The following is a 12,236-nucleotide window of genomic DNA, read 5'->3' on the forward strand; positions in this document are numbered from 1 at the left end:
TATGGTCATGTCAAATTCGACAAACTTGTAGACTTTACATTTGTCAATTTGTGACATGTCAGCCGTGATATTTCATAAAACGGAAATACAAATGCAAGGATTACAGATGGAAAGTGTGTATTATAGTAGCAGGTTAAATGTAAATAACAAACAGCATTTTACAGCTACAATTAAGCACCTGTAGGAAAAATTTAGACTGAATGCCTGTGGGGTCAACTCTAATGTGTTTATCCCTGAGTTTTTTTTTTGTGATACGATCAAAATTACACTCATTCATACTCAGGCTAACACATCAACACGATTGCATATTCGGATTTACAAATTTACATGTTTGGATTTTTGAACACGATAACCCTCTATAATATCACTATCAGAAACTTTTATGTATTTTCCCGTTGACCAGAAATAAAAACAAGTCTAGTACATTGTCATAACACCCTTATAAATGATTTTGAGAGAGAGAGAGAGAGAGAGAGAGAGAGAGAGAGAGAGAGAGAGAGAGAGAGAGAGAGAGAGAGAGTCTTTGTAGTGGAACATATTAGAATCATTTTAAAACTAGTTAAAAATATAATGCTAGATAACGATGAAAGTTTAATGAACCAACATATAAGAAACCGGACATTGTACACCTTAAAATGGTTTAAATACGAGTTGTCTTTCCTTGATGAAAAAAATGAAAATCAAAATATCGTCGAAATATCTGCGGTGAATGATTTATTTTTTATATTTTATCAAAGAGATAGTTTAAGCATGTATTAACCAAGAGATTTTTACTTATTTTAAGTTACTTTTTACAATATCTTAATAAAACATACGTTGCCCATAGACTTCAAAGCAAAATTCATGATGTAATTAATTTGACCATAATTAAATTTTGAAAATTCCTTTGATAGAGTATTTTTATCTGTTAACACCTTCAAAATGATATCATTATCAAGAATATCGGACAATTCATTAATTAGGTTCTAAATGTGGTCGTTATACAGTAAATACCTTAAGAACTCTAGCGTAAATATTACGTATAGCTGGCTAAAGGGTGGTTTAAATAGGTTATATTGTTTAAGGGTCTATAAATCATCTTTAATCCATCTTTACGGAATTGTTCAAAAAATATTTTTTTCCCGCTTTTTGCATTTTAGGTCATCATCCATTAAAAGATATATGTCCTTGAAGGCGGTTAATCCGGTTATCGTAACTTTAGATATAAAATTATCTTATGTATTTAAAAGAATGTATCAATCAAATTATTATTTTATAATTATATTTCATAGGAATATTTGAGGGTAAAATATATCACAGCATCGACAAAACCTACACCACATATAGAGTACATCAGTGCTCTAAGTGTCCGGGAGACAAAAATTACTATTGTGAATCGTGCCCATGTGCTTTGTGCCCGCGGTGTAAAGAGAAACATGTAATAGATTTCAGAACAATAGATCATACTGTTGTGACATTCCATGAGAAATTGAACTACATCCCCTCACAAGAGGTCTGTGTTCGACATCCTGGCAAACTATATAGAACGTATTGTGAACCTTGTAATCTCCCTGTCTGCTTCCATTGCAGAAAGCATAGAAATCACAAACAACTAAAAATAAAAACAGCATTTGAAAAAATGCTACGACAGCACAGTGGTATCATTTACACCATCAGAAGTGAGGCTCTCTTTTACAGACCTGTTCTCCTGTCAGAAATCAGATCTGATTTTAAAACCTGTCGCACAGAACTCTCCCTCCATCTATCAGATATGTTAACAAAGGCCCAGAGACTGAAGGATCTCATTGACTATATGGTATATGATTTATTGAACAATGTGTTTTGTTACTTTGATTTCAAACACAGATGTAAAAAACAAAAGATAAAAATGACCAGACATATTGTCAGACTAAGGAGATATGAACACAGATATGTACAGCCAGCATTCACATTCAGTGCACTACAATTCCTCTCATTCACAAAGACAGCCCTCCCCCAGATACATCTTACACTCCACACCAGCCAGCTCTCCATGACTGAGTCACTCAACAAGGAGGATGTGATGGAGTCACTGAGTGCAATCCAAATCACAGAGAGAGGAAACCGACGCGTAGGAAACCAGAGTCTACTGAAAATGATGTCTGATCCTGAGCTTCATCAGTGTCTCACACTGACAGGTGTTGATAGTTGTAAACACATTTCCTGTGTTACATCAAGCCGGGCCTGGGTCAGTGATGATGAAAACGAACTTATCCTGACAAACAACACAGGTGCCACTCTGCAACATATGTATGATTTATATACTGGTGGATATGGATTACACACAGTGAACAGTGAGGGTGACCTATTTTATATAAGTAAGAACTTTTCTATCAACAAACTGTCAATAGATATGAAAAAAACTACTAAATTCATAAAGTTTGCATTGAAACCAGGTTGTGTGTATTGGTCCCCTTCTTCTGGGGATATACTGATTGGGATGTATAGAGAGAAATTAAAAACAGGAAAGGTTACCCGATACAAACAAAGCGGACAACTGACACAAACCATACAATATGCACGGGAAGGATTCAAACTGTATAGACAGCCTCGCTATATTACCGAGAACAAAAATTGGGATGTCGTGGTGTCTGACTATGACGGTAAGTCTGGTGCTGTAGTAGTGACAGAGCGTGAGGGAGAACCTCGTTTCTTCTACACAGGACATCCATCAGGATCAGGACTACGGCCACGTGGAATCTGTACTGACGCGCTGTCACACATCCTTGTGTGTGATGATAAAACCCACACAGTACAGATAATAGATAGGGACGGAAAGTTCCTGTCTCACCTACTGATAAGACCATCAGGAATATTCTATCCACACAGTTTGAGTTATGATGTCAATACCCACCGTGTCTGGGTTGGATCACAGGACAACAACAAGGTGGTTATTTACAACTATATACAGAGGGCGACAGGTATGTCTGATTTGTTATCATTGCAAATTGAATGACATGTTGTTTACGGTATGACACGAATATGATGATACAGTTATCATTTTTCAAAAGATGTAAGTATGCACTTGTTAATTGTCGGTCATCATGACTTGTTTTCTTTTAGATGAAAATAATATATATCATTTATTATTCATTAATCAATTATTTAATTAATTAGAGATAAGTTTATGCATATCAATGATTGAAGTGCTTATCAACATCATTTAGATACAAAAAGTGGACATTGTTTTATTTTTATTTTTTGTGTATCACACAAGTTGAAAATGACAGGACGATCGTTTTGATAAGATTCTGTCCAGATGACTTAGGCATACCTTTATAGTCGTTAAAGTTGTTGATATCAATGAGTGGACTATGAGATTGACAGATTTATCATATTGTAATTTATACAACTACCTAAAGTCCTTTGTCTTGGAAAAATTGATCTAAATTGGCACATTAAAACAGACAAATTATTGGAACAATTATTTCAAAAATTCTTATGTTCTGTTCAATCTAATTATTTATGTCTTATGTTTGGAGATCTCTTTCCAGTGACTACTGATGTGACGGAGTCACTGAGTGAACTCATAACCACAGAGACAGAACTCTCAGGTAAACAATATTTTTCAAATGCTATTCTGTTCGTCCAAATCTGTTCAATCTAACAGTATTTGTGTTCTGTTCAATCTAACTATTTGTGTCTTATGTTCGTAGATCTCATTCCAGTGACTACTGATGTGACGGAGTCACTGAGTAAACTCACAACGACGGAGACAGAAATCTCAGGTAAACAATATTTTTTTTAAATGCTATTCTGTTCGTAATAAATCTGTTATATCGAACTTTTTATGTTTTATTTTTGTTGATCTAATTTCAGCCACCGTTGATGAGATGGAGTCATTCAGTGAACTTGCAACCATAGAATCAAAATGCACACAGGAAGGAAACGACAGTCAGCTGAAACTGATGGATTCTCCAACGCTCGTTCATTTTTTCACAGTGAATGATGTCCGTTATTGTTATCATATTTCCTTTGTAACAGCAGACCAAGTCTGGGTCAGCGACAGAAAGACTCTCATCATGACAAACGGAGCAGGTGACACTCTGCATCGTGTGGAAGATATATGTAGTGACTTACGTGGTGTATTACACACAGTAAACAACCGTGGTGAGCTATTATATATTGATAGCAATTATAACATCAAAAAGTTGTCATCAGATATGGAAACAGCCACCACATTTATAAAGAGACCAACATCAGCATGGGAACCACGGTGTGTGTACTGGTCCCCGTCCACTAGGGATTTACTGGTTGGGATGTGTAAATATAGGACAGGTATGATAACCCGGTACAACCAGAGCGGACAACAGACACAAACAATTAAACACGACAACACAGGACTAGAATTGTATAGAGAACCTAACTATATAATAGAGCTAAACAATGGGGATGTAGTGGTGTCTGACGCATTCAGTGCTGTAGTGGTGACAGGGCGTGGAGGAAGACATCGTTTCTCCTACACAGGGCACCCATCAGGATCAGGACTAGAGCCACGTGGAATATCTACTGACACGCTTTCACACATAATTGTGTGTGATGATAAAACCAAACTAATTCATATTATAAACAAAGACGGTCAGTTCCTGTCACATCTAGAGATAAATTCATCAGATATATGTTCACCATATAGTCTGTGTTATGATGCCAACACTCATTTTCTATGGGTCGGATCAGGGTATAACAACGAACTGTGTGTCTACAGGTACATAGAACGTATGGACACTCAGATTGGTACGTTGTATTTCTGTTATTACAAATAAGATTTAGATAACCAAGATATTTTCGTGTAAAATAATAGTCAACAAGGTAATTGAAAGACTTGTTTATATGTGTAATTGTTTGCCAGTACTAAATTATAACAGGATTAACTGCATCTACCACCCGGTGTGATAAATTTCGTAATCAAATATGAATATGAAATACAGTATTTCATTCATTAAATCTACTGTCAAATGTCATTGTATATTGTTAATTTAAATAACAAATTGTTGTAATTAACCAAAAAGCACGAGTTGTACTTGCATTGAATTTTTTAATTTGCAAATTGAATTAATTTAGTTACCTATAATAAATAAATATGATGTAAATTAATTTGATATAATTATTTATAACAATACCAAAGTATGTTTTATTGCAATTAGTTTGAACTCTTGGTGTCTGTAGCTTTATCAATTCATGTAGAGTATGATAGTAAATAATCAACAAATAATCAATGTCATTGTTGTAGATCAGAGCATACGTTGTCTTGATGAATTTGCCTTTGCCTCATGCAGCTCAAGACCAGCTTGGAGGTAGCTTGGATATTGACAGGTTGTTATTTTTTGTACAAATCTAGTATGCTGTCAAAAAGGGCATACTGTTTGTCGCTTTCTTCTAACAGTTAAAATTTACCTGTGTAAAATACGTATGGACTACAGTAATAAGTCCTGTTAATGCCTCACATTGTGATCATCTAAACATGGATGCAAGATTCTGTGGATGAAAAAAATGATTTAATAAGTGTCACTTGGCTTTATGTGGAATAATATGAAACATTCATATAAGATGTAAAATAACTGAAATGTTGAGAAAAAAACCGTTTAATATTCTTTTATAACTTGAAATCTTTGTCTTGTTAGATATTTCATCAACTTACTTTTGATTTTATTCATAACCAGAATCATTAACTCTATGTACTTTATCATTTTTTTGCAGATTAGGCAGTCTTAGGGGTGATAATATGTCTTGGTGCCAATAATTCCTCCATGAAACCAATCATATTTAATGTGACATCAATGAACTCTGATGTATTTAAGATCTATAATGTGGTCAGTCACTGTGTAAATGAACAGTGATTAAACAGTTTGCCAATAGAGACTATTATAATGATCGGTTATTGTGTACATGAACTGTACAGAAACAAATAAATTTGTAAATTAATTCGACGGTGTTAGTTTCTGTGTACGTGACATTTACGGTGATCACTTATTGTGTACATATATTCTACTGTGATCTGGTAGTATGTAAATGAACTATACAGCGAGCAGGTATTGTTGATTGAGCACTAAAGAGACCATTAACTGTTTATTCTGATGCTATTAGTTAAGTCAATTATCTTTAGAAAATGTATTTTAAATATCCCGTTTAAACAAGTATAACATGCTTATTCAGTTATATAAAGAAGAACTTGACTTGGAATAAAAAAATTACTCTTAAAAGCTGTCATTTATTTAATAAATATACCTTAGTTTATACCTATATTTATTCTTTATATTTACGTGTAAACCTAAAAATTAGCAATTTGTTCTGGTAATTACTTTAATAACAGTAAGACATAAACCAGCGTTGTATTCAGAGCACTAAGTACATTTTATATGTTAACCAAACCGGAATACAGGATGTGACGTCAAATTTTTTATTTTTATTTAATACTGTGGAATCATTTGTATCCGTGGGGGTCAATGTTTGTTAGTATATTAATTGTCCTGGTTAGTTCGGACGTAATGTCGTTGGTTGCAAGTTCGGGATAATTTTGATAAATATTAAAGAAATGATTGTACATGTACATACGTTCATGGGGATGAATATTCGTGGGCATGGGTAACTCACGAAAGCCACAAAAATTGGTCCCCCACGAACAATGATGATTCCACGGTTCAAAGGCGTTCCACATCATGTCAGTCTTACGTAAATACGTGCACAAAGCCTAGTAATGTAGTTTATTTTCAAAACAACATTACCACATGAGTTAATTCAACTTTATCTATACTACTTTATTAAAATAATAGACTCAAAATTTTGGGCTTTAATACCGAGAAATCGGAAATCGGAAGAGTACTGTCATTTGGTTTATATATATTACGGGGCGCTCTCTCCCGTACAGAACTATTACTGGGCCAACCGTGAGCTTATTCTCTTATTGTTGGACCCAGCCTCATAAAACCTCCAACAAGCCAACACGCGTTTTAGTTTTCAGACTTTTATATAGACTTGACATGAAATATACTTTTACGTGAGTTTGGTATGTATCAGCACCGAAGGTCTGATTCCAACTGACTATAATTTACAATTCAGAATAATATATAATGAACAATGGAACAACACAATGAAGGATTAACATAAGAAGTACAGATGTAAGTAAATCAATTATCAAACAGTTATTGAGTAACTCGGGACATTTTAGCAGCATGTACATAAAAGGATTAATAAGATGAAAGAAGTTTAAGTGTCAATAAACATAAACAGAAGTCAATTAAAAGATTAGCTGTCCATCACTGATTGTGCCTCAGGTGGGATTAATGCTGCGCGGAATTTATAACGTTTATAAAACAGTTGTCGAAATAGTTTTTGTAACAATTAACACAAAGTCCGAAAAAGTTAATTTACACAATAATTAAAAATAGTCCGAAAGATTGAATTTCACACCGTGACATATATTTTAAACATAATTGACACTTGAAGATTACCAATTAGTTTTTATTTTTTCTCAGTCAAGCTTCGCTTATTAATAATCAACGAAAATTCCTTTACAAAATCCGCAAATCATATTTTTTTTTCGGATTTTACAATCTTGCGCATGCGCATTACATTCACGCTTAATTACGGGATGCTTTTAAGTTTAATTTTTGTTTCCACATATCACATTTGTATGGATAAACTCAATTTGTCATATATATATTTTGTTCATCAAATGAAATACGGGAGATAACTCCAACTCATTGCAGTGAAAAACGTTGCCGGAAAAAGTATTGAATTCTTTATTTATATGAATTAACTTTTAGGATGAACGGTATTTACAGGCTCAAGATGGTTTATTATGAATAATTTGACTGTCATTTTCAAAGCAGCTTTATTAATGTTTTCCAAAATCGTTTTGGAGCGATTCTTCAATTGTTTACACTGACATCCACATTTTGTTTACACTGTTTGTGACGTTGTCTACTTTATGACGTCATAATAACGACATGGGAACAAATTGACGCTGACTTCTTAAAACATAGGATTGAAACTGTTTTTATAAGAAGTGTATTTTCAATCAACCTCAGCATTTCTAACTTGCTATATAAGTTAATAGAAACATATTTTATATCATCATTAATTTGAGAAGATTATATTCTGAAAAAGATTATACGCAGGGCAAAGAATTATCCAATGACTTGTCATAAGTCTGAAATCAAGTGGGGGCAATGTTGAAACGGGGTTTATTCTTGGAGCAAAATAATTAATTCAAATTCCGATTTTATAAATTATAATTATTCCCATATGACAATTTTCGCTGAGTCAATGTATACGGATATGCGTGTTCATTGTTTTTTTAGCTATACATTTACCAAAAAAAAAATTCCAGATCGACAGATGTTGAAGATTTCTGAGGAACGTAAATATTATACGAAAGTTTACAATCAAAACTGTGTTGGAACTGGCTGGTGTGATGCTGTAAGGGGATTTATCGTTCTTTTACCTCTCTGACTCGTGGCCTAAAATTTTAGGACGAGAGAGAGAGAGAGAGAGAGAGAGAGAGAGAGAGAGAGAGAGAGAGAGAGAGAATTAATGAGAAATCGATTTGATAAAGAAATTGTTTGTTGTTTTTTTTGGTTTGTTTGATATATCGATTATTTTTGTTTTTGTTTCAACTTTATCTTTGCCAACTAACACTGTGTGATAAAAAATTCTGCTAAGTCGGCAATATAAAACAAAATACATCTTACTAATGTAGCATGGTCAATGTTCCCCTCTTTTCCGGAATCATCATTGTCGTATCGGGGGGAGGCTTGCATAATTATATTACAAGATGTCGGAATGAAGTTTCGAGAAAAAAAGATATTTTTTTTATCCGCAAAAACACCAAAAAACAAAACAAAACCAAAAAACATACAGCTAGTTTTGAGGGAATGTTGAAAAAAAATGGAGATCAGATATGAATTCGATATAAAAAAAAACCTAGAAATTAAACCTAAAGATTTGTTAAAAATTATAACTGTTAAAGTCCATAAAAAAGAATTTAAATGCATAGTTAAGGTTTTCTGAGTTTCATTCAAACAAAATAAAATACCGTTATGTTACTGCCATGCTAGTTAAAATACCTAGAAATTATTATGCAAATAAAAGTGAAGCGAAAATTAAACAATTATAAATGTGCAAATTTTGAATCAGAATCTGACATTTCAACTTGGTTTGTTGTATCACAGTTTAGTATTCACTCGTTGTAGTGGAATTATTAATCACAATATATAAGCCGCTGATACCCATTTATTCTGATTACATTTATGTCGTGGTGGGTTTTTTTTTTTTGCGGTGATATTTTGAAAGCATGTTAGCAATTAGATTTTTTCACTTCATACTTAAAAGTACACATGCATCCCAGATCGCCAATAAGTATGAATATCCCATTTTAATTGATCCTGTTATATATATATTCAGTCGAAATATTTCTACCAAATACAACGTATAAGAACAATGCTTTACTATTAAAATAAACATACGGATGATAAAGATTTGGGGCTATGTAAAGTGATCGTTATCTGGCTGACGGCAATAGACATGAGCAATATGTTACCTCTTATCATTTTGTTAGAGGTTCTCATGACATAGATATAGGTAGCCATGTCAAGCTTGATTGAAATATGTCTCAGTGTTTGTGTTTTCTATGGAAACTTTTTATATTCCAATGCTGAAACTGTTGAATTAACATCAAGGGATTGGAAACAAATGGTTGAAATTCGCTTGATGAAACTGGAAAATGAATTAAAATTTCAAAGCAAGGAAAATGAAAGAATCAAGGCAGAAAACGTCTTTTTACGAAGTCAATTTCAGGAGTCAAAAGATCGCGAAAATGAATTGTTAAAAATAGTGCACGAAATGAAAAGGAACATTAAAGAACTTATCAAAAGTCAGAATCATCCAGACAAAAAATACCCCCAACTGGAAACTAGTGCTCCCAGTATTAGTCACATCGATGTTGAACCCGTCAAGCGAATAGGTATATAGGATAAGAAGCCTTACAAAATATTGGTAAAAAATAGTAAATCAAAATTACGTGATCTTTTTTTACTTGAATCTATATGTCAATGAAATCGGTGTTCAAATTTCCAAAAAGATTCAATCAAGAGAAACTTATATTTGTCATTGAATCAAATTTTATATTGCAGTTCCGCCAACATCTTCAATGAACACAGATCCAATTGCTTTCTACAGCTTTATTTCGGTTGATACAACCACCAAGCTACAACTTCATCAAACATTGATCTATGACACAGTCAAACTAAATTTAGGTCAAGGGTATCACCAGGACGATGGAATATTCATAGCCCCTAGATCCGGTATCTATGGTTTTGCGTGGACGCTGGCTGTTTCGTCATCCGGTTGGGTAAGCACGGAAATTGCCATCAACGGTCAAAAATATGGCAGAGCTTCTGCTGATGGTGATGATGGATCTCATGGGTATGGGACTGGTTTTGCTTTAGCTAACGTAAACGCCGGAGACCATGTGTATATACGAATGAACATAGCAGGCGACCCTGTCCTCTATGGAGATGGCAGAACATCATTTTCTGGATGGATGTTGTAATTTTATTTACCATATCATTAAATACAACCTTAATAGCTTTCGATATTTTGGCGTAGGAAATTCATGGAAATTTAAACATTGGTAAGAAAACAAACGTCAAAAAAACACATTTAGCCAGAAACTATTCATCAATACGATTTAACAATACATTATACAGAGATCTAAACGCTCTTCATTCCTAACATTCTTAAAAAATGAACAACAAATTAACTTTAGTTAATTATTCAATACAAATTACACCAATCAACATTGAACAAGCTCCTTAAAGTGGTAGTTTTCCAAAAAAGAGCTGTTATATTTTAGCATGACCTTTCAAAACACAAAAGAAAACGTCCACAGTGTGTGTTTGATAAGGTACGTGGACCTTCCATTGCCATAGTGTTTTGTTTCTTAACTTTGCTGTTGATCTGCTGTAATGAAAAAAATGACAGTAACAAACTGTAAATCCTCTCAAAAATCCATAAAACGAAATACAAATCCAACGCAGAGCAACACGGACCTGTAAAGAGATAGAGGTAGGACCAGGTGTCATGGAGGAGTGAGCATCCTCTGCTGACCGGTCACACAAATCTTACTTGCTTACCAAACGCTTGGATATGGTTCTTTGATATGCATCTAGCTTATGTTGGCGGTTATTTAGGGGTTTTTTTCCCTTCCAATTCAAAGTCAACTTACTTCATAGCGTCCTAATCCAAAATATTTAAAACTAAATTTGACATTATAAAAACAGCTGAAGCTTCTTAAATATTTCAAAGTGATTATTTTACAATAAATCATCGTATTTTGATAATAAAGTTATTTATCGAATGAGATGAACAGGGAACATGATTTATACAAATGCTACATAATTTAATCATTTTGTTCAAAGCATCTCATTATTTTAAATAATGAACCATTACGTCAAATGTTATTTAAAAGATTAGAAAACCCATTTATTATTATAAATAAGTATAGCACAATCTTTACTCTGTCCAAAAAATTATTGTGCAGCGCTTGTTAGATTATATGATATTAATATATACCTCATGTTTTAAATATTGATTCAATAGTATAATAAAATCACAAGATGTTTCTTTTGAAACGTTTTGCAAACGACAACGAAGTGCCCCGGATGAAATGTTACTTCCAAATGAAAAAACAACCGATTTTACATATTCTAAATTTCCCTTATAATTTATCTTGTATTGCTTTATATTTCATCGTTTAATTGACAAATTCGTATATCATAATATAAAAAAACAGACTATAATTGAATGGTGCATGATTTGTCTTACATCTATTTTTTTTAACAATATATATCATTTCTGAATCACAAGACACTTATCCTCCAATATCAATGTCTGCGACCTATATTCGATTTTATTTGTCACGAATGTTTGATAAGAGCACACATTATCATACAATACGGCCTAAAGAATCAGTCATTCCATATTTAATTTTCAGACATCAAACAATGTTAATAAGATGACAATGAAAAACAGGAACTCTCCTTTAAAAATACCTAAACAGTGTACTCTGTGATTAGTTTATACTTTTGAATCAGATTTAATATTTTTAGAATAAGCGCATGGTAAAGGAAAATTTATTCTGAGGCGAAGATAACCTAAAAGATTGGTCAAATAAATATGAATATTTTTCTCATGATTGCTTGTCTTATTAAAGAGCATCT

General features: G+C 33.2%; 1 protein-coding gene across 1 annotated transcript in view; it reads left to right on the plus strand.

Moving 5' to 3' along the window:
- LOC128172329 (uncharacterized) overlaps window positions 1-6,399 on the plus strand; it is a 62,992-nt gene extending 56,593 nt beyond the window's left edge. Inside the window, exons 15-20 of the mRNA XM_052838119.1 lie at window positions 1,272-2,939; window positions 3,513-3,572; window positions 3,675-3,746; window positions 3,838-4,752; window positions 5,249-5,331; window positions 5,716-6,399. Coding sequence (XP_052694079.1) covers window positions 1,272-2,939; window positions 3,513-3,572; window positions 3,675-3,746; window positions 3,838-4,752; window positions 5,249-5,316 — 2,783 coding nt within the window. The 3' untranslated portion in view covers window positions 5,317-5,331; window positions 5,716-6,399. The remainder of the gene's footprint in view (window positions 1-1,271; window positions 2,940-3,512; window positions 3,573-3,674; window positions 3,747-3,837; window positions 4,753-5,248; window positions 5,332-5,715) is intronic.
- Window positions 6,400-12,236: the final 5,837 nt, after the last annotated feature.

The sequence above is a fragment of the Crassostrea angulata genome, chromosome 2 (assembly GCF_025612915.1).
Source record: "Crassostrea angulata isolate pt1a10 chromosome 2, ASM2561291v2, whole genome shotgun sequence".
Taxonomy (NCBI): domain Eukaryota; kingdom Metazoa; phylum Mollusca; class Bivalvia; order Ostreida; family Ostreidae; genus Magallana; species Magallana angulata.